Below are 23,443 nucleotides of genomic sequence, written 5' to 3'. Positions count from 1 at the left end.
TTTCCACAGTATATTATACAAAATCCTGTATATCTCTTCTGCAACATAAGTAGTGTACTATAATAAGAAAAATAACCTTGCATAATGTAATGTGATCTAATATAGGATAAGATGTCGTTACGTCACATACTGCGTAATATGATATGCTGCGAATGAGAGTAATATATTTTGCTTTTATGCGGTTATGTTTTTTTCACTAGCACATATTTTAAGGATAAAAATATATAAGGGTACTTTAATTCTTTTTTTCGTCAATAATTTTTTGAAATGAAACCTTGAATGAAACCTTGAAAAGAGAATGAGGAGCATCTCTTAATTAGAGACAATAAAAAGATGGCTCATTACAGTAATAGATTTTTTCCTCATTTCAATGGATTTATTTGATGAAAAAGAAATATGAAGTTTTATCTGCTTCTTTGAATTTGAGGCCATAAAAAAATGTTGCACTTTTGTCATATATAAATACACCTACAAGATGTAAAAAAAAATATATATATATATACATATGTATAAAGAAAATATAAAGAAAATGATAACGCACACAAAAAAAGCATAACATTTCTTTTTATTACATATTTTATTATAAATCATAAACTAACAAATCTCCTACAAACCTGATTTTATTCTTCTGAAAAATGTTCTAAGTGTATCGTAGATATAATTGCATTCCATCAAAATTTAGCTTCAGAAATGTATATTGCTATACCTCCAATGTATTCGATTTCTTCGACACTCCATCTTACGCTAATATGTTTACCATAACTCTCGAGATATATAGAAAAAAAAATCATAAAATCTTTATTCGAGAGATTAAATGCGTGGAAAATTGAACTCTGTATATTGCTGCGTGTATTGAAATGCGGGAAGGGAGCTAGATAAATAATTACTAACCTTCAGGATGTATTGTACACGCTCGTTACATATTTAAATAACATTTGGAATAATACTTTATTTTTCAAAAATCACTTTTTGAACACACGTGCGGATGGTAGTCTTTCTTCAATGTGGTTCGCAAATGCAACGATTGCTCCGAAAAAAAAGAGAGATCTATGTATAAATTAAGAAAGAATGCAAAGATACGCCGCGCCGCTGTAAATTGTAGTTGGCATCTTTTGCGTCGCTAAATTTCTTATGCATGTGTATGTATATATATATGTACATTCTACATTCATATTACAAACTTGTTCGAAAAGTTGAAAAATCTTCCAAATTCGCTCCTCAAAGATAGAAAATAGACGAAAGGAGAAAGAGAATGGAAAATACTTAAGTGTGTTTTTTATATGGTAATCATATGGTATTTTGTTTGTGATGATAATTGAAAGTACAAGTTGTCTCTATCCACACTTTTCTTTCCTACATGCACACACACATACACACAACACACACATTCTTTCTCTCTCTTTCTTTCTTTCGTTTCTATCTTTTTAAGGTCATGTACATAGATATATACAATATGGTGCAATGATTATATTACATTTTGCGCTCAGTATATATGAAGAAATTTATAATACAAACCATGGACTTCTAATTTTTATGGTGTAAAAAAATCGCAACAAAAAAATTTTATGATTGCGCACGAATATATGAATTTAGATGATACGGATTCACATCGCATTCAATAACTATATCCAGGATAAATAGAATATACAACTATTAAATAGGTAAAACTGAAGAAAACTGTAGAAGAAAAAACGAATAAAAAACTGTATCTTAATTATAGCACTGACATCTCTATACCTAATATATAATAATGTATAACTTAATTTAAAAAAACTCGATTTTATATTTTTAGATTAGAGGAAAATTATATATTTCAATGTGACATACCACAGCAGCCAAATATAAAATCTCTACCTAATTCAAAATGCAGCTGCCTCAAGACCTTATCCAGTACAATGTATTTCAAAAATAAGATCGTTGCAGGTGATGTAACTTTTTACGATTGCTTAACATATCTTTTAATCAAGGATCCGGACGGAACTAGAATTGATAATTCTCTTGTGACTTTTTACTCGAATGAAATTTAAGTCAAAATTCTACAAAGTTTGTAATACCTGATCCATAAACAATCTAATTAAATTATTTTCGCAATCTACAGTTTTTTTCGGTCCTTAATCTACAATCTGTTATTAGTTTTAATATTTTTCGTCAAAAATTGTAAGAAGGGAAGAGTTTCGTAGAGAGTTATGTGTAATGCCTTGAATATGAAGGTGTTTGTCGTTGTACAAGGTCATGTAAAAACATAGCATATTTAATTTCTTTTTTTTTTTTTTTTTAGGCATCATAATTCCTTTTTCTTCTTCGCTTTCGATCTTTATAACTTAAATGTATTGCACATACACGCGCGCGTGCGCGCAACATGCACACGCATTATTAAAAACAAAGAAAAATAATCTTGAAATATTCGAGATACTCTATATAAATCTACTTGTATTTCATGTTTTTTTATCGCGACAAAAATAATCGTTTTTTAAGCGTTCGATGATATTTTTATCGTCAATTCTTGTGTATATGCATATTATGTGTGTGCGCGCGCACACAAACTGTATGCTTTTTATAGAAATAATAAAAATATAATAGGAAATAAAAAATTTAATTTAATATAACTTAATAGAACAGAAAAAATGTAGGAGAATAATTTTGAAGGAACGGTAACTGTAATAAGAAAGAATTGTAACTTATAAAACAGTTCCGATTTCTTAGCCAATAAAGAAAACCGAAATCAAAATGAAAACCAGAACAGTTATTAAGCGTCTTATTAGACCGTAACCAAACTAAAATATCATTACGATCCGAATCCCCACTGTTAATACTTAAAGGAATCTATGCATCATCCAAGAATCAATCTACGATATAATTAGCCGGTTTATTATAAGCAGATGTTTAAGCCACATACCTGACAGTACACAATCTAATACAATCTAATTAAATTACGTCTTTCGTTAATGTGAGGAATGCTAAACACAATCCATACATGTAACGCGAATAAATATTTAAAATTAATTATACAGTTAACATATTCAACTGTCTCCGTATCATTTAATATCACTGGAGGAATAACATACGACAATAATACTAAGATAATGGAGAAGGAGCAATGATAACCTACTTAAGCAGCTGATAAGTAACAGAGTAGCAAAGTGTTTCTTTTATACAATCGACAATGCAGGAATAAAGTTTATACGTTAAGGTTGATCCTCCTGACAAGTACTCGCCGCTTCAATCCTTGTTTGATGACGTCAGGCGCGATAAATGACACGTTGAGAATTCTTGCGTGCAACTTCCAAATAAATACATGTTTACATAAAATAACACTTTAGATCACTTCAGCACACAAAAGTACTCTGAGGTTTATTCCTTTTCCTTGACAGTTAATAAACAGTAGCCGTAAAATGAATGTAATACAAAACCTAGTCATGCGCCTGTGCATATAAGCCTGCATGACTAACAATAAGCTTCGTATTACATTAATTTTACGGATGTTTATTAACTGTCAAGGTCAAGGGAGAGGAATATTTTTGAAATATGCTGAAGTGATCTAAAATATTATTTTATACAAATATATCTTTTTATTTGGAAATCGCACGCAAGAATTCCCAAGAGTTCTCATTTCTCGCTTCTGACGTCAAAGGATAGATAAACGGCGAGTGCCCAGAGGAGCCTCCGGACAAGCGTGGATAATGCAAATTTAATTTTTCAATTATTTATCGACGCCTTTTCAATTATTGAATCCTCGTACACAAGGATTACATTCAGAATTAGGATTAAAAATCGAATCGAACTTATCTCGACGTCCAATTCTATTAAGATTTAAGATTCGAGTCTGGAATTATAAAAAGTATTTTTAGAAGTTGACGAGAGGAATTTTAAAAAGTATTTTTAGAAGTTGTTGCGGGCATTGCAGTCTGAAAATTCTTTCACGCCGCTTATTCTATAAATACTATAAATATAGAATATTTGTACTATGTGACAAATTATACGTTCGATCTCATTTTATTAAGCCCGACTCTAATCTGCAATATATTTGCCATAATTATCTATTATATACATATTCCTATAATAATATTACAATTGCTTTTTTTATTTCGAAACAATAACTCTTACATAATCTTCAAATCATTAATATTATTTTGGTCTTTTGTCAAATATGCCACTTTGAAATATTGAAGATTGCATATAATCTATATATAGAATATAAGTATAATTAAATTATTCATATTGTAATGTATCAAGTATTAGGATTCTATTCGCTCAAATATCGAAAAAAAGGGTGTTTTTATGCTATTATAAGCCTCCGTCTTCTGTCTGCGTGTAAACGCTTCTTTTTATTATTTTATTATTTTAAAGTCTCTGAAATCAGAAACTGTTGTACTTCTTCTTTACACTTTTCTACAAACGAGCCATTGCTCATATATTTTACTCGTTTAGTTTTTACAAAGAAAAAGAAAACAAAAAAGAATCCTACGAGAACTGAACACGATGGTAAAGTAAAAAACTTGAATAAAAAATTTCTGATGCAAAATGTATGATTAGAAGCGTTTGAGAGAATGTATAAGGCTACGTGAACTGGCCGCGAGTATACTTGGTAAATAAGTCTATCGTTAGGCATCAACGTTAAGTGGCTTCGTAAAAACTTAATGCGTTTGACCTTAATGATCATCACTCATCAAGTTTTACGCATATAAGGAATTTTAGAAATTCTCGATATCTCTGCCGTTAAAATGTTTTTCTCTTGCAATTTTGTTAGTAATTTTTCTAGGAAACCTTAGCGTGTAAACAAAGATAGTACGTACACGTATCGTGTCCATGCCGTGCCGCATTCGTTTATTGAAATCATGCCGTTCGACTCGTGTGTCAATCGATGTAGCAAAGTTCGATATCACGCGAAAGGTAAAGATAAAGAACTTCCTTTCGATATCGGGAACACCTATTGAAAAGTTAAGACACGTCATTGAGGCCGCATCGAATTTCACGATATTACGCGAGAGAGAAAAACAGCGCAAAAATCGAACGTTGTAATCGATGTAAATCAGGTGATATTTATTAACGAGTCACGCTTGCTACGAGACGCGCGGCTATACGATACTAAGTACTGCGTATATCATGTGTACAATTGTCATACGAGCCCGCGCGCGTGCGTCCTTGCACACGCTTGCACGTTGCGCGATGATGGATACGTTTGTATGGTAATCTGAGACACGGATTGTACACAATTATGCCCATAATGAGGAAATTATAATATGGCCGCTATTGAGGCCCGCGCACTGTCATTGTCATACGATAACATGCTCGGAGGTCAAAAATTATGCCGAGATTCGCTACTTTATTTATGACTCGCTTCGAATCATCGAGGATAAATCGCACGTAATGATTTACGCGTTTCTCAACGAGAGACGCTAAATAGAGCTAGGGAAACAAAACACGTTCGCATTACTCGATACTTATGATTCACGTTGCGCGCAGATAAACAAGTTGTTTCTTTTAACAACGGAAGCCGCGATTCTTCACCAAGTTGTTGTGGAAAAAAAAGAGGATATTCGACTGAATTATTTATTCTGATTCATCGCGTATAATTCAAAACTAATTACGGAGACTCGGTGTTTCGCTATCGCTATCTAATCGGTTTATCATGACTCATTTTCAGCAGGCGAGTATACAAATTCTTATAGCTGATATAATATAACCGTAGTGTTATTTATTAATCATATCCGCGCGCGATAATGTTTTCGGAGTATTTTTAGATTCATAAAAATGCATGCGATCGATATACATATACATACGCGTGTTTGATCTAATAAGAGAAAGAAGTGAAATAATAGATTGAAACTTTTCATTTACATCTTTCGTGATTTTCACATCTCGCAGGCTCGATTATTTTAGATGAACTTGTGATTTAAAATAGATTTACGATTGGAATTCATCAATTCTATTTCGCGCGAAATCGTAGCAAATCGAATCTATGAATGATATAGAGATGTCCCTATTTTTTTAATGACTCTCCAAACACATCTGATTTGCTCTGTGAAATCAAAATCATTAAATCTCGTAGTCGCGTCCGGAAAACAAAATCTTCCTATCATATATCGGACGCATACGATAAGAATGAGTAAAATATCGTGCCAACCATTTAATGACCATCTACTTAATATGGACGTATAAAACTTTTAAATTTCGTAATCGATTCCGCGAGAGCTTAGGAGGAAAAATATTTAACTCCTTGACTGTCAATGACGAAAATATCCGCACATTCAAAAAAGATACTTATATCGCAGCAATTAAAACGGAATACTATATTTTGTTTTTGGGGTCGTTAAATTCAAATCTGAAACCAAAATTGAGAAATTCAAACTGGCGGATCAAAAGTGCAAAAAATTATTTAATTTACATAAAATTTTGTATTTAAAGGTTTTTGAAACCGCTGATTTTAAATTCAAAATAAAAATTCAAGAATTTAAAATAACAAATTCAATATAATGAGCAAAAAATTCAAAATATGGTTCTATTTGCATAAAAAATTTCGAAGGGTTTTCAAAGCCATCTGATGATTCCGTTTTTAAAATTGAAATTTGTTAATTTAAAATGATAGGTTTAATATAACGGCCAAAAAATTTAATATCGTTCGGTTTGCATAAAAATTAATTTATAAGAATTATAAATTTTTCCGCCATTTTAAATTTTGACCTTAGATTTAGATGTTCAGCGACTCAAAAAACTCCCAGAAAACATCTTTTTAATAATTTTATTAACTCTTTTGTCAAAAGCATTTTTGACCCACATTTGTTTCGCCTAACAGTCAAAGGGTTAAAGTCCCAAAAATTTGTTTTATTCAAAATATCTATCAATTAAACCTTTCAGTCTTCACCAAAATTGAAATTCCACGCATCGTACGTTTATAATAATAATAAATCGGTCAATAACATACATTTATCGATACGGTATATCACATAAACTATAACAACACAATTAATTGATAATTTCGACGTAAATTAAAAAATTGAGACAAACATAATCATTTGTAGGGTAGTACGTATTTGCTTTATTTTATAAAGCATCGTAACAACGTATACAAAGTCTACCGTTTTATGTCCAGTGGTAGCTCACGAATTTCGCGGAAATTTTAAATACTTCTTATCACTCCAAATGTGCATTATTCAAATTTCAAATGAATGTCGCCCATACTTAACGCAGAGTTGTAGTAAACCTCGTGCTTACTAAGAACAAGCGCATCATGGAAGTTTCCAAAAACCACAAAAACTTGCGACGCAACTACTGTAGTAAGGCATCGATTATCGGGACACACACAAATCGAGAAACTAATACATCTATTATAGATTGTACGCAGAAAAAGAATATAAAAAAATAAATTGTAAACGATATATTGTAAACGGTACATAATTTAAATGTAAACATCACGAAAATATAATAACAACCTGATTGTTAATAGAAATCGCTGTTCGGATTGTCAATGTCCAGACAATTGATGTCCACTGTATATATAGGGTAACTGGGAGGGAATATGCCACTCGTTATGTTTAACAAAGCTACGGGTAAAAGCGCTCTTGTAAATACCATGAAATTGTTCATAGTTCTATATCTGACGTTTTGCATAAGTTTTGTTCATTTCCTGGCAGTATTATAGTTTTTGCGATATAAGTTCATTTGACAAAGGTTTAAAGTTTAACCCTTAAATGCCACACCTCAAAAATCTCGTAAATGACATGAGAGGGGTCTAAAAGACCCCAGCATGAAAAATGTCTCCTTACTTATTGATTTTTTGATCTTTAGTTATAAAAATTTTTTTCAATGTTGTTCAAGGCTTAGAAAAGAGAATAAAATGCTTATATTGTTAAAATTTCAATTTCAACATAGTATAAAAAATTAAGTAAACTGAGTACTACTAAGTGTACAAACGGGTAGGTCACGCACTCAACTATCATCAATGGGAATATGAGCTCCATTTTTGGGGGGAACATTTGAAAATATATCATTGTAAAGAATCTGGGGTCCGCTGGACCCCAGGGGGCATTTAAGGGTTAAAGATTTAAGGTTTATAAAGTTTTAAAGTTTATAAGGTTTAATGTTTTAAAGTTTTTAAGATTTATTTTTCATTTTAATTTCAAATGTTGCAGTTCAATATTACAATAATTTCAATATTACAATTGAATTTCAAAATTTTATTTTTTATTATAAAAACTATTTGTACTAACTTATTTTAAAGACTATTGTATTTGTATTGTTTTTATGAATAAAGTAACTTTTGAAGCTAAATTACTACATGTTTATATGTAGTATATTACCTCATACTATGTGACATATTACCCACATGGTTAGGTAATATGCCATTTTGCAACACTTTTGTATTTTTTTTTTTTTTTAATATTAAATAATCAAAATATTTTATTGAAAGATAAGGCCGGTTTTCACACGCAATGATTGGTGGCGCCAGGCCGCGCCAGTCGACTAACGCCAGTAAAAATGCAAGTGTAAACACTTGATACAAACTGGCGCTAGTAATGTGGCGTTTACTGGCGGTTATTGGCCAAAGCATATAACCTCAAATTTGGAGGTTATATGCTTGCTGTCATTTACTGTGTGTTTAATAAATGTTAAATATTTTCCATAGTATACGCCAATCACTGTGTAAATACTTGTGAGTTTGCTAGTCGGTTCTGGCGCCAATGAATGCCAGTCAGTTGGCGCCACTAATCATTGCGTGTGAAAACCGGCCTATATATAAAAATAACAAATGACATATCAAGAGACACGGTAGTGTCTCGCGCCAAGTATAGGTACGCGCGGAGCGAGACCGATCGTGACTCATTTACGCGACGCGGACGAGTTGCAAGTACTCGAAATGTTGAGATCTCGATAATTAGTGATAGAAATAACAGATAAACATATGGATATGACAGATTAAAATAAAAGGAAAAAGAAGATTAGTATGCAAAGATACTTCAAAGAGAAAGAAAAATAGGAAAAAAATCAAATATTTGTTAAGTGTGGCATGTTCCCCCCAATTACCCTACAAATGTATGTATGTACAAATGTATCGGCTCATCTAAATTAGTTAAGTACAGCGCACAAGTACAATTCAGTAAATCGGCGAATATAATCTTATTATCGTAAAAATATATCATAAAAATTTATCAAGAGCTAGATCGCTAGCGATTTTGCGCTCTACTCGAAATCGAATCAAAGATAAATAGGACGCGTCGAAAATTATACATGTGCGTATTACACAAAAGTCAAATATACATATATATAATACAGAGTACATTTGCAATAAATTGAAACTTTAATCGTGCAACTTGTACATTCGTACGTGAGGTATGGGAATATATTTATCCACGGTTTGATCCCAGACGATTAATCATAGAAAAACCACGCTCCTCCGGATCCCATATCTGACAATGCGTTTAATTGCCAAGTCCGCAATGAAAAATGATGTATCCGCGCGCATTAATCTCGAACCGTAAAATGAATTTCCATAACGACGCATGGAAAGATGAAAGCGTTGCCGTAGTATCGCTACCGAAAAAGAACAATACCATCGATCTGTACATTTAATCGCGACTAGTTTTACGTATCAATAAAATTAGTAGAACTTCTCTATTCTGGAATCTCCTCTTAATTCTCACTTTTGTTCCAATAGCATATACGTAGATAAAAATGTTGCGCGCTCTATCTTCCACTCGCTTTCTCGCTCTATGCACGGTCATGAGATCACTTAGCGAGTGCGTGATAGTAATGCAAAATAAGAATTCCAGTTCACAAGTTGTTTCAAAAACCAACTTTTATGCAGAATACCTACTGAACCTATCGCTAACGTAAATGGATTTTGATGAAACGCACAGGTGAGCCATGCTGGCACATTTAAGAAAGACAAGAAAAATGCAATGTACGTCAATTGTCAATGAAAATTAAAAATTAGTTAATGATTTTAATTTCAAGCATATAGCACTCATTGAAGAGTAATTAAAAACTAAGCTCTAAAAATCTTGAATCCTTTAGCATCCTATATATTTCCATATAATTTTATTATTTTCCTACTATTTTTTCATATATGTTGAAGTATTACGCAATTTTTCAATTATAATTAAACATTGCAAAACGGTGAAGAATTCTTTTTATCTTAACCCACTATACCTGCCCTCTGAAAGCTCTGTTACATATATCTATTACCATGTACCCTTTATAGAACCTAGATGTAAAAATTTGCCGTGTTTTTAAGTGTCTCGTCGATGATAATAATCAAGACATTAAATATTAGATTTCTTATTATTTGCCTTTCTTAAGTATGGCCGCTGTGTTTACTGCATGCGTTTGACATCAATTTTTTAACTAAATTTCCATAGATATTAATGTAATCGAAGTAATCTATGTAAATGTAAAAGAATACATTTCCAAAATAAATATATAGAAAGGAATGTAAAATAGAAGATAATAGAATAGAGAGGTTCTACCGTACCATACAAATAAATAACCTTCACAAAAAACATTGCACCATATTGAGCATACTTAATGGGAATAATACGTGTCGAACGTTTCTCTTATTGGTTGACGCGTCAACGTATCGCGTGCGGATCAATTCGACCAATTTTATTTAGTCACAGATAAAATATCAGATTTTCAAATTTTTTATGTATATATTTGATATAATATTATGACTTGTATCCATTAGTAAAGCCTAAAACGCAAACGGTTTATTTAACGGTTTCTTGACGACTTTACATTGTTTAAAATATAAAGGGAAGAATCAATAAAGCTGGACGAATTGGTCTGCGCGCTGCGTAACAATTGTTTAAAACGCGCACCAATCAATCGCATACAGACTGTAAGATATACTATTTCGTTTGTCGTATGATAAATTTTTCAAATGTTAATTAACTGCACGGAAAGAGAATTTGTTGTCTCCAGGAATTCTCTGTCCCGCAGCCACTCGACACGCTTGAAAAATTTGTCGTATGTACAAAAAATAAAATAGGAAGTTCTAAGCTAAGAGTTCCTCAATTAAGAGTTTGGACTTGGAGTTTAGACAATGAGTTTGATTAATCCGCTATATATTTCCAACTAATTACGAAGAAAGTTATTTACAATAATTTATTTTACAGATTTACTTTTTATAGTAATAATAATACTTGTGTATATACATAACTGTGTATATACATATATGGAATATTGAAAAATCCTTTTTCATTAACAAATCACATGCTAAACTGACTTGAACGTTTTTAAAAAGCACACTATCGTGGCCTGAAAGTGGCGATGTCCAAACTCTTACTCGAGGGACTCTACCCTAAACGAGGTGTTCCAAGCAAGTTCCATGCATTTTTAAAACAGTAAGGTCCTTCCATTCTGAAATTTCTCCTCAATCTCCCTTTTATTTTAGTGGTATATACAAAATGAAAATGTCATTATGTGTTCCGTACGACAGAATTTCAGTTTATGGAAGGACAGTTGTTTCAAAATGGAAATAGATTCAACTTGGAATAAAAAAAACTTTTTCGTATTATAATATTCCCTGTCGAATGCCAAACCTAACGCGATAAGAGTTTTGTCGAGTTTTAAAGCACGGTACTATGGTCTTCGCCTCAGAAAATGGATATTCAATAAAAAAGAAGGCAATATTTATTTGGATTTCATTCATATTACTTAATTGCCAAAATATTGATAATTAAGTAAAAAATTAAAACTCTGTTTAAGATACAATTTCCTTTATAAGACAATAATTTACGTTCAGCTTCTTAGCGTAATCCGCTAACATATCTCTTTATCTTCGATTCAGTTGTAAATTAAGAGACTATAATTGTAAGAATATTATCAAAAGATCAACCAAGAAAGAGAGATCCACGAGGAGAAAGATCCGATAATCAGAACACCTCGCATACGTACGCGCGCTTATCAGTAAAAAAGGAGAAAGAAGGAACGCTGCGCGCCGCCTCTATTTCTCTCTGTCTAGTTTGACACGTACGCACGTACGCACGTAGGCGCACCTGCACACACGCACGCACGCACGCCCGCACGCACTCACGCACTCATGCTCATGAACTCTCAATATTTGACTTTCGCCTTAACTTCCTCCGCGACGCCGCCCCATTTGAGCCTGTAAACACGCGAGCGCCACTGTATGAGAGGATCCAGGACAGCCTGGAGGAAAAGATACGGTCTCGTGATCTCGCTGAGCAACCAACCGCACACGAACTCGAGTTTGTTGAAGGGTAGCGGACCGTTTTGCACTAGGCACAGTAGCGTCCAGTCGAACATAAACCACAAGAGTATGTGTACCAGATAGAAAACTAGAGAATCCCATTCGAAGAGCACGCTGGCCGCCCAGGAGGCGAAGCCGCCGAGAACGAGGCACTCGCTCAGCGGCTCGAAAACGATGGTGGTGGGTAGCATAGCCACCCTCAGTTTAGCCCACCGTCGTAGTCGCGCCTGGAAGGAATCGACCGCGCAGTGGCCGCTGTTCTGCAAGGCCGGCTGCGAGGAGATGGTGATGCGCCAGCCGCGGTCGGTCAGGGATTTCGCGTAGAAAAAGTCTTCCGCGAGATAGATGCCGAACGCCCTCAGCCCGCCGACCTCGTCCAACGTGGACTTTCTCAGGAGAGCCGACATGCCGGTGTGGCAGTTAATCCTGAGCATATCCGCGGCGAGATACATCCGCGACTGCACCGTGCCGAAGAAGATCTTTTCGTAGGCGGCGGCGAAGCCCTCGCGGTCGCAGGTGAACGGCATCTGATGAACCAGAGCCACCCGGTCCGTCATGTGATGGACCATGTCCAGGAGAGTGTCCTCCTTCATGCGTATGCCGCTGTCGCTGATGAGCACCAGCTCGTACTTGGCGGCCTCGTACGCCGGCTGCATGTTGTTGATCTTCGGATTCACCCCGACCTTGGTGCCGCCGACGAAGAGCCTGGCCTCGACCTCCGGATACTTTTCGACGAGCTTGCGCACCAGCATCAGCACGGGATCGGACTCGTCCTCGACGCAGAACAGGAGCTCGTATCGCGGATACTCGATGGTGAAGAAGGTCTCGAGGTTGCCGAAGAGGTTCGGGTCGACCCCCATCAGGGGCTTGATCACCGACACCCCCGGCAACGGCGTCTCGTAGCTCGGCGCCTGGTTCGTCTTCCGATGGAGCTTCCAGCGGCCGGCAATCAACGCCAGCACGTGCACCACCCACATACCCGACCAGAATATCATGAAGAATATCGCGAACCCGTAGAGAGTATATAGCATGGAGTTCATTTTCCAAGGGAGCGCGAGTTTGAGCGAGGGGCTTTTAGGCCACCGCGGATCTAGCGTGCCGGCCTGCACCTGCACCTTCCTCCTCCTCCTCCCTCCTGCCCCGCTTCCTTTCCGCTATTTCTCGCCTCGACCGGGCACCCTCGTGCGGACGCATCACGGCCAGGAGTCGAGCGACGACCGACGACGCGCCCTACTGACCGCGCATCGTTCCCTCAGCCTCGGCCTCAGCCTTAGCATCCGCGCGGCGGCGGCGACGGCGACGACGACCACGACGGCGACGACGGCAACGTGCTCGCCTCCTGCAACTCATTCACGCGCCTCCTAACCCCGGCCCGCCCTGGCCCGCCCTGGCCCGCTCGGGCGACGGCGACGCTAACCTCCGAGCCTCCGAGACCCGCGCCAATTACGAGCGCGTCAACTACGCGACCCGTCCGTGACGCCCGTGCCGATTGTCCCGAAGCGACTTGGCTGACTTGGCTTTGGTTTTGGCTCCTGCCCCGCTTGCCCGAGATGTGATTCCGTCTTCCATCGGGTGGCCGAGCCGCGATCGGATCGCATCGTCGTCACGCCGACGGAGACCTCGATCTTGCCGAGCTCTCGACGACGACGGCGACGGCGACGGCGACGCGCAGCCACCGACTTCACGTTCACCTGGTTCACCGGTGACACCGGTCTTCGGTCTTCACCGCTTCACCCCGAGTCTGTCACTTTTCTTCGCGGCGCGGCGCGGCGCGGCGGCTGCGCCACGCAAGTCGCAACATAGACACTCTTCCTTTCTATCGACACCCGTGCGTGGCGTCCGGCGAATCGCGCACTGTCATAGTCATACTCATACTCATACTCATGCCTCGACGACCGGCTCTCGGGCTCTCAGCGCCTCGATCGAATCGAAACTTGCTCGCCGACCTCGCCGTACCTCGTTCGTCGCGCGACTCGACCGACTCGCGCGGCGGCGGCTCGCGCTTTTCGTCACGCGCGCGAATCGAACGACAGAGTCGACAGAGCGAGAACGAGAGGGAGAGGGAGCGTAGCGGGGCAAAGCGGAACGATCTGTCTCGCCATGGAATGCCTTCGACGTGACGCGCGCAATGACGCGATGACGCGAGTCCCATCGACTATCTCATCTCTTCCATCCTTTTTCTTACACCGTACACCGTATACGTGTGTATGTACCGGAAACTCGCACCTCGCACCTCGCACACACCTTTATTTCGTCACGGATGACTCACTTCACTTGCCTGACGCACGTTCCCTCTTCCCTCACTTCTCTAGGGGAGCTTTCCTTCTCTCTCTCTCTCTCGCGTCAGTCCACTTGACGCGCGAGGCGAGTATAAGTATGTATGTACCTCCTCGCGCGTCGCTTTTCGATCGGGAGGAAAAAAAGCCAATGATCGGAGATCGAATCGGCAACGCGCGACTCGCGGAATTGACTAGGAAGGAAATCCAATCAAATTTGCTACGAGTATAATGCTCGAAGCGTCCGCCTTTGCGACAAACATTTCTCGCGGTATTCAGAGAACCGCCGATCGCACCATTTTCATTCGATACTGAAATATTTGTATCGCATTGCATTGCCCAACTAACGAGAGTAACGAGCGTTTCGTTAGATCGTTAGTTAAATAACGATCGAAGTTGCTTCCGGATGTAGACGCCGCCTACGTATATTTTTGCTTTCTAACACCTTGTAACGAGATCCACATTTTATCGCCGTCGATAAGACTAATCCGAAAAAATTCCTTGGAATAATGCACTCGATCGTTTAAATTACGAAATACTTATGAAGATTACGATTGTGACTCATCACAATGTCTCTTATCGTCTCTTACGATGTCTTTTATCGATGCATGGAATTATCGATACAGGATACAGATTAAACTTGAAAGTAATAAAATTGTTTATTTATTAGATAGATTTATTTAATTTCAGCTACAAAAAGCCAAGAAATAGACTTAGTTTACAATATAATACCTTATACACACTCATACCAACTTTTTTAACAGCGCGTGCAACTATTAATTCATTATTCCGTACTTTCTTAAATTTCTTTTAGAAAAAACCATCCCTAATCGGCGTGGAGTGAGGTTCTTGACTTAAACGCATAGCTTGTTCGTACATTATGGACGCGGCTTTCCGCATATTTTGCTTATTGATATGGAAACTGTATAGAAAATTATAATAATTGTTTTCTATAAGATCGCGACGCTTCTGGCTCTACCTTCTACTATTCTTTCGAGATCCTCGTACATATCGTACATTATTCATCAACGGACACACACCAACGGACACACACGTACACATACATTCATACAACGCGCAATAACTATAAATATTAATATTCCATATAATTGTTTATTATTTATCACTTATCAATTCGCGACGTTAAGAAAATGTTAAGAAAAAAATCGTGCAATTTATGTTCTGAACTTTTTAAAGAGAGGATGCTTATTTGCCGTCGATGAGCCAGGAGCTTTCTTGTACTCGTAATAAACGGCATCATCCGCTCCAGACATTGATACCATCGTGCCAGCTTTACGTACAATCTGAGAAAAAAAATTCATTATCACTTTTATGAGACACACAGATGTGACACAGAAGTTGTTAACTGTTATCTTTAAAAACTTTACGTTTCTATACGATATTTCTATATTCATTTTTTGTACACTCACCGGTCTTGGTCCTTCGCCAGGTATTCTTTCTTCTTCGGCATCCGTGTCGCTGGCTGTTAACACTTGCTGCAACAATTGACCCTGTTCCTCTCGATTTCCATACATTAGATCTGGCTCCTAGAAAAATAGATCGTAACCGTATTTTATGATTGTAAAAAGATCATATAAGGACCCCGCACGATTTATATGGGGAAAAAAAAAACATTTTTTGTCAATTTGCTTAAATTTGTGATTGTAGTTTTTGTGTCCGTAAGTTTCAAATTTCATCAACTTTCTATTATTAGTTTCTGAATTTGTCAGGCATTCACGGACATTCGTACACACAGATACAGATGCGGGTAGGCACACAAGTGCAAACTGTATACAAACATATGAACGGTTCTTCTATAGGAGATTTTCAAATGTGTACAGTTCAGAAACCGTCATAGAAAATTGATGAAATTTGAGTTTGAGACTTTTCATCAGAGACACAAAAAACTACAACATATTACAAATTCAAGCAAATTGACCGAAAACTTCTTTTTTATAAATCGTGCAGAGTCCATTAATTGTAAATGTTAATGCACTAATTATTTTATCGACCGTATCGTTACCTCGTCCATGCCTGCAAGTTTCGTGATAACTTTGTAGGCGTAACCTTGATTCACAAGGAACCGTTGACGCTTTCTCGAGTAATTCATTTCCATCGTATCTTGCGATACGAGCGTATAAAAGAATGCGTTATATTCCTCCGCAATTGCACCTACATAATGAAAGTTTTAATAACACGCGCAGTTGTTTGATAAATAAATAAATAAATCATATACCTTTTTTAGCCCTAAGAATACGCCCTAATCGTTGTGCTTCTTGCCTTCTAGATCCACCATGGGATGAAATTTGAATCAAGACATTAGCTTCTGGTAAATCAAAGGAAGTATCTGCTACTTTGCTGACAAATATCGTATTCACTTTCATGTTAAACTTAAAATTTTGCAAGATCTGTATCCTTTCGCTCTGAAAGAAGATACATATGGATCGTCGTGAGAAAGAAATGTAGGTAGTTACGAACTATATAATTTCGCTATAATTATATCGAAAAATAATCGTTGTTACGTATGATCGGTGCTGATGATGATATTTACCTGACTAGTAGGGCCATAAATATATGGCTTATTCATTTTAATAGCGTAGTGTTTCAATGCAAACACGTTATCGGAGAAGACGATCGTTTTATCGCCACGCCTCTCGTGATATCGAATTAAATATTGGCAACAACGAAATTTATTTGGATTCATCACGTACAGCAACTAAAATTATTAACAAGTATAGTAGTGGATGGAGATGCTCAATGTACATTAAGGTTATAAATTATAGTAGACATAATAACAGAATCTAACCAGTTTTCTGTTCATCTTGCAAGCGAGATATTCTCTGTAAAATTCGGATGTCATAGGACACCAAACTTCCGCACATTGTACTTTTGCGATATATCCTCTTTTTTCCAATTCTAACCAGTTAGCCTCGTATAATTTCGGGCCAATCAAAAAATTCAGATCGGCAATTTTGTCGTCCTCTCGCAAGAGCGTAGCCGTTAAACCCAACTTACAATGTGACTGAACGATCGTTAATACTCTACGGAACATTTTCGCAGGAATGGTATGTACCTCTAAATGAAAATCACAATTATATCGCATGGGAACAAATATTACTTTGCTCAGTAATTCGAATAATGAAAATTTACCGTCCAAGACCATAATACCCCATTCCTGTTCTTGAAGCCAACGCATCGTTTGCTCAGCTTCCCACGACCTCTTTTGCGTATGCGTAATCATAGAATACGTGGTTATCAATATTCCACAACCCATAGGCTTATCTTTCGCCTCGCTAGTAAAGCGACAAATCATTGAATCGTCGGCAGTAGACCACATTTTAAATTGTTGCTTCCATTGTTCCACAGATACACCGGAGTTACATAGTACTAGAGCGCGTTTATGTACTGTACAGCAAGCTGTAACTCCAACTAAACTTTTGCCAGCACCTGCGTTTAAAAGGCTTGTTTACAGAAATACTGCTGCCGAAGCCGTTGTTTCTTCTGTATATGGTTGAATAGAAATTGTATCGAGTGCACTTACCGCAGGGTAAGACTATTACCCCGGATCTAGCCCGTCCATTGCCAAACATTTTCCGCAAGCTTTTTTCTTGATAAGGTCTTAATACAGCTGACGCCTTCAAGTCAATACTAACGAGATATTACGAGATGTTAGTTTTAATGCCTATTGTCACTTGATTTGTATAAAAACTATTTTTTGGGATATATGTATATACCTACTATTTCTTTTTATCTATTTACTTACTTTATATCAGGATTTACGCTATCATTGCGAAAATCATATTCCGCCAATAAAGGATGTTCCAGTTCGATGCATCGTTTTTGTATCACTTCAATTTTTTCCTTTTCACCGCAATAAAGCACATAGTTTTATAAAACATTATACATATAATACCTTATATCGTATTTTGTACAAACAAATGTAAAAAAAATTGAATGCGTTAAATATGCTAGAACAGAAGATATCTGTTGTATAGATATGTATATTTACCTGATTCACTTCAAAACTAACTGTTTTCAATTCTTGATCTTCTTCCTCGTCTTCATCCTCCTTATCGATCTTGTCGTAAAAAGCAGTTATATCTTCTGGAATGACAGCCGTCTCTGTCAATATCTGATCAGATTCAGTCTCTGAATCTGTCTTACTAGGCATAGGCGTATTTACGAGTGCTTTTGATCCAAACTATATTCCGACATAAAAAAACAGACCACATTTTTATTATTAAGATTACTACTGATTAATGATTAATGATCGTCACGAGTATTTCAACAGACCTGAGGGACTTTTATTTTAGTTTGAATATTCGTTTGAATGCCATCAGTTTCTGTATCTTCCACAAGTTTTCTCAATCGACACTCTTGAATCACTGGGTCCTTCAATAATCTTTGCAGCACTTCAGGAAATGGCGATTCGATAAAATATTTGTTATGTTTTAAGACGAGTTTAACCTGCATGCGAAACGTGCAATGTTTTATTAAGCTCATTTCTTCGTGGGACTAGACAAAACGTTTATGAAAATCTCCGTTACTCACTTTTCCATAGGACAATGTACACAGTTTGATAAACTCGATTATACCATCAGGAATACTAGTCTTACTCAATCTCTTTAAATACTCTATTATATCTTGCGTCTGTAGGCCCACGCTAACTGCAGCGTAAAGTGAATATGCAGTCAATTTATACTGAAAAAGACAAAACGCCATATTGTATACTTGTTGCCCACTCCCTTTATAACACAGGTGAAAGTTTTCTATCAATGAAATTTTTAATTTTACCTCGTGAATATGTTCTGGCCGGCATACAGGTTCTGATATAGCTATTAAAAAATCATGAGCGTGTTTATATACAGGAGAAAAGGATTCCAAAAAAATATGTCCGTTTGGCGCCTATCAAAGATACAGATTATTTTAGGACTTATTTCACAATGGTTTTGTAAAATAAATTGAATTCTTTTGTCAAATTTTAGAGTTAGATTCTCACCACCCATAATGGTCTAGATAAATGATCTGGCTTTAAAATCATTTGCGAGCGATAATCTTTCGCTCCAAATTCATCCTCGATCGCGCACTCATCTTGTTTTTCTACATCATTTTTTGCTGCATCGGGAACACCATCCGCTTCGTTGCTGTCTATCGAATCATCATCGTTGTACTCGTCGTAATCGTCCTTACGCTTCTTCCATTTACCTTTATTTAATGTAAGTAAAAAAAAAAACAAGTAAATGTAAAAGCAGATGTAATGTACAATTACTTTTTTGCGTACACGTAGTGATATTAATAGCATAATATTAATATAAAAATAAACCACGCATTGTGAATAATCGAGTAAAATAGAAAAATTCGACAAACAAAATATAATGTATAGGTTACGTACTGTTATCCTTTTTGAAGCGCTTTGGCGGACTCATATTATATGGAGATATCGTAATTCAAAATTTTGGTTAATTAATAAGGCTTCCTTTTTTCTTCTTCTTTGATATAGATGTTCCCTTTAGGACCACTTTACTCAATCACTTTTGTCAACCTCTGTTGCACGCAACCTCGCACGCAAGATACTCAGACCGAGCGCAATATTACACCCTACATCCTACATACAGTGTCTTTTTCTGCTTCTTTTTCTTTTCAATAAGTGGCATCAGATTGCCTCCTTAAGAATTTAAATAAACTCCAAATTCGTCTTGTTAAAAGCGCATTGTCCTAACGAAGATCAAATGATTGCAAGATCAACCGCACAGCACCGCACACAGCTGACAACTGAAACTGACTTGACGGCCTTGACGCTTTGACGCGTAAATAAGGTCAGAAGGACATATACAGTCGCGAACCAATGCTTACCAAACCGTAAGGAATGGAGCAACAACGGCTCAGTCACGCATACGAAGGGACAAATGTAGAATAATAAACAAAAGAACGCGTGAATAAGTTCAGAGGGGCATGAATATAGAACCGTTAAATTCGAAATCGAATAACAAATAAAGACTACCGCAATTGAGTATTTAGGCATTCGCAAACGCATGAACACAATTAAGAAAGAAAAGAAAAAATTAATTTCTAATTATAAATCCTAACTATAAAGTACATACAAACCAGATTAATGTAATGTTAATTTAAATTTATGTTTTATCTTAATTAAGATAAAACAAATTTAAGAAATTAACGTTAAATTAAATATGTTAAGAATCACGTTTCCATCATTCGTTTATGTATTAAATCAATTCTAAACTATCATGTTGGATCATTAATTAATTATTATTGATCGTAAATACAAAAATCTAAAATTACCGCGAAATCGCAATTAAATCAAGCGTTGATTTAGCGTTTAAATGATAAAAATATGAAAAAATAATTCTTAATAAAATAAAAGTACATAAAGTCAACAAAATTTATTTATTTATTTATTTACAATATAAGAATATGTATCAGTATCTTTTTATATTCATATCAAATATTTTTTTATACATTCTGATATCCGTATTGTAAAGTTTTTTTTTATTATCCCTTTAATGGCACATGTACAAAGTAAAAATGTTACACGCTCGGTATTTAACTTGCCTTCCCACTTTAATATGGTTACACAATTATATGGCAAATAAATGAAATATAACTTCAATTTACAAAACTTCAACTCTTACATCTAGCCAAGATCACAATGCAAGATTTTACTATATGGAAATTTGATTGCATGATAAATAAATAGAATAAAGCAGATATTATCATGAAAGAATGTTGCCACCAGCGGCAAGACTTTTCTCGTCGATAATTCCTAAAAAGTAGAGACATACCAAAGCAGCACCCTGTTCGGCCCATTTTTTATTTTTTTCCCTAAAAAAAAAAAGAGGATACATTGAAGCAAAAAAGAGAAAAGTGTGAAGAAAATTATTTAATTATAATTTACCAGAAGGAGGAACCATATTTCCTGCCATCCACAGTAACAACAGAACAAAAAAGCTTATTCTCCTGCCGTGTATCGTATATTGGTATTTTTTTATGATTTTCCTTGGTCCACTTGAGTAGCCTAGTCTTTGGCAGCTCCGAGTCTGTCACGTAACTGTTTCTTAAAAAAGCACAACGCATCAGAGAAACATCTTCCTCTTCGTGAATTTTTCTCTTGTAAGAAACGCCATTGTCTTTATCCAGGATTCCCGGCGTTATTTGAAAGCGACCTAATAAACCTCTATCTCGAAACTCTTTACTTTTGGATCGGCAATAATCATTCAATCCCCACACTTGGCTGAAAAAAAAGTTTATTGAGCAAGAATTAGAAGAGCAGCGAAACGGAAAAAAAAAACAAGGAGAAACATATTCACCATATTTGTTCCAGCGTTTGCGCATCGAGGAATCTTCTGCCTAAAGGAGATTCCTGAAGCTCTCGTAGAATATTTTGTACGCAATACTTGGTATTGGAAGGTGGATTATCGCAATTGATCGCGTGCTTTAAATACGACTTTATAACATCTTCCATTGGAAGAAGACCTTCTTTACGAAATATCGAGCAGTTCCACTCAGCGGCGCGAGCGAGCATTACGCTACTACAACCCGTTTCCTTTTTAAATCTGTGAAAACATGCTTTAGACAAGTTAGAGTGAAAACAGGATCTTCTGACGGATGTATAGATATGCGTTAAAACGTTACCTAAGTATATCGGAATGTTTTTGAATATCTTTGGATCCGCCATTCGCGATAACCGGTATCGAAAGTCTAGCCGAGATCTGTTTGAGAACGTGGTTGCGATTAGGATGCTGCGGTCTCTCCTCGATAGTGCGACCATGGACGGCAATGGCTGCGATACCGGTGGAGGCGAGGGCGTCGCAAAGTCCAAGAGTTTCCTCGAGATCGGGCAGAACGCGTATTTTGCACGTGACCGGTATTGATACCGTTTCGACCAGCTTCCGCAAGATATCGGTCGCTTTCTGCGGCTCGTTGAGAAGAGAAGCGCCCATTCCTCCGAGTATCGAAAATTTCTTTGGGCAACCCATATTAACGTCTATGCCTGCAACGTCATTTTCCACCATACGAGCGACTTGAGCCGCTCTTGCTGGATCGGACGTACCAATTTGAAGAACCACGTGCTCTCGTTCCCGAGGACAAGTACGAAACGCCACGGTACCGTCGGTCTTATCGATGTAATCGACCGTGCCTAAAACATCTGCGAACAATGGCAGATCGAGTCTAGTAAATGTAGGATAATTGAGGCTAAATAAGATTACGTTGAGTTAGCTAGGTTACGTTAGATCGGTAGTTAGACGAGGATTAGGATTATGGTTTAAGAGAAAAAGCCTAAGGACAGACGTGTTATAGGTTAGACTTGGAAAAAAGTACAATTCGGTTTTCAGAGAAGCAAGTTTTCACTTTATTCGAATTAACAGAATTTGACACCAATAAGACAGATATGATATGATGCGATAAATGTGATATATTGAATATGAAACGTAATTGATAGAGAACTTTTTGGCATCGATGTGGACGATGCATAAGGTATTTAGGTATATATAAATTTTAATGGAATTATTCTCCAGTGCTGAACGAAAGGAAAAGTTCAATATTTTACCATTCTCTCGACGAATCGAACGAAGTAGTTTTCTGTCGATCAATTCCTCGGTGTAAACTATATCCGCGCCGTAGTCGAGGGCGAGCAAACGCATCGGAAGGGTCCCGATGCGCACCATGGGCGCAAGGATGAGCTTGTCCTCGTAATCGAGTCTTTTTCTCGCAGTCGACTTTTCTTCCATGTTAGCGTGAACGGCGTGAACACGTTGCGACTCATTCGGGATTACAAGTATTATAGACGACAGTCGAAACGAATCCACGTGAACACACGTGAAAAATATCCGCTTATCCACTTTTATATACGTATTTACTTATTTACTACCTGCTGCTACCTCCTACTCCTACTCCGGCTACTCCTACCTCCTACTCCTTCGCGTGTGCGCATATGCGGCAC

General features: G+C 37.0%; 4 protein-coding genes across 4 annotated transcripts in view; all 4 read right to left on the bottom strand.

Moving 5' to 3' along the window:
- The window catches only part of LOC112460101 (acyl-CoA-binding protein), a 14,271-nt gene extending 9,216 nt beyond the window's left edge, over positions 1-5,055 (bottom strand). Inside the window, exon 1 of the mRNA XM_025024604.1 lies at positions 4,794-5,055. Coding sequence (XP_024880372.1) covers positions 4,794-4,952 — 159 coding nt within the window. The 5' untranslated portion in view covers positions 4,953-5,055. The remainder of the gene's footprint in view (positions 1-4,793) is intronic.
- A 3,683-nt stretch (positions 5,056-8,738) lies between these two features.
- LOC112460108 (ceramide glucosyltransferase) lies at positions 8,739-15,093 on the bottom strand. Its single transcript, XM_025024613.1, has one exon. The coding sequence runs from the start codon at positions 13,246-13,248 to the stop codon at positions 12,052-12,054; it is 1,197 nt and encodes a 398-aa protein (XP_024880381.1). The 5' UTR covers positions 13,249-15,093; the 3' UTR covers positions 8,739-12,051.
- Positions 15,094-15,129: 36 nt separating this feature from the next.
- On the bottom strand, positions 15,130-20,551 carry LOC112460107 (general transcription and DNA repair factor IIH helicase subunit XPB). Its single transcript, XM_025024612.1, has 15 exons — positions 19,877-20,551; positions 19,484-19,689; positions 19,279-19,389; positions 19,036-19,185; positions 18,778-18,951; positions 18,494-18,685; positions 18,248-18,345; positions 18,026-18,132; positions 17,635-17,931; positions 17,291-17,559; positions 17,036-17,200; positions 16,721-16,907; positions 16,508-16,656; positions 15,915-16,031; positions 15,130-15,788 (listed from the first exon to the last, which is right to left on the bottom strand). Exons 1-15 carry the CDS (start codon positions 19,908-19,910, stop codon positions 15,660-15,662), a joined length of 2,385 nt encoding a protein of 794 aa, XP_024880380.1. The 5' UTR covers positions 19,911-20,551; the 3' UTR covers positions 15,130-15,659.
- A 419-nt stretch (positions 20,552-20,970) lies between these two features.
- On the bottom strand, positions 20,971-23,417 carry LOC112460106 (tRNA-dihydrouridine(20) synthase [NAD(P)+]-like). The gene is made up of 5 exons (XM_025024611.1): positions 23,051-23,417; positions 22,135-22,648; positions 21,810-22,055; positions 21,398-21,733; positions 20,971-21,324 (listed from the first exon to the last, which is right to left on the bottom strand). Exons 1-5 carry the CDS (start codon positions 23,229-23,231, stop codon positions 21,216-21,218), a joined length of 1,386 nt encoding a protein of 461 aa, XP_024880379.1. The 5' UTR covers positions 23,232-23,417; the 3' UTR covers positions 20,971-21,215.
- Positions 23,418-23,443: the final 26 nt, after the last annotated feature.

The sequence above is a fragment of the Temnothorax curvispinosus genome, unplaced genomic scaffold (genome assembly GCF_003070985.1).
Source record: "Temnothorax curvispinosus isolate PA1 unplaced genomic scaffold, ASM307098v1 QBEX01010321.1, whole genome shotgun sequence".
In the NCBI taxonomy this organism is placed as follows: Eukaryota; Metazoa; Arthropoda; class Insecta; order Hymenoptera; family Formicidae; genus Temnothorax; species Temnothorax curvispinosus.
Note: the sequence above shows the minus strand (reverse complement) of the source record. Positions and strands in the feature narration are given on the sequence as shown.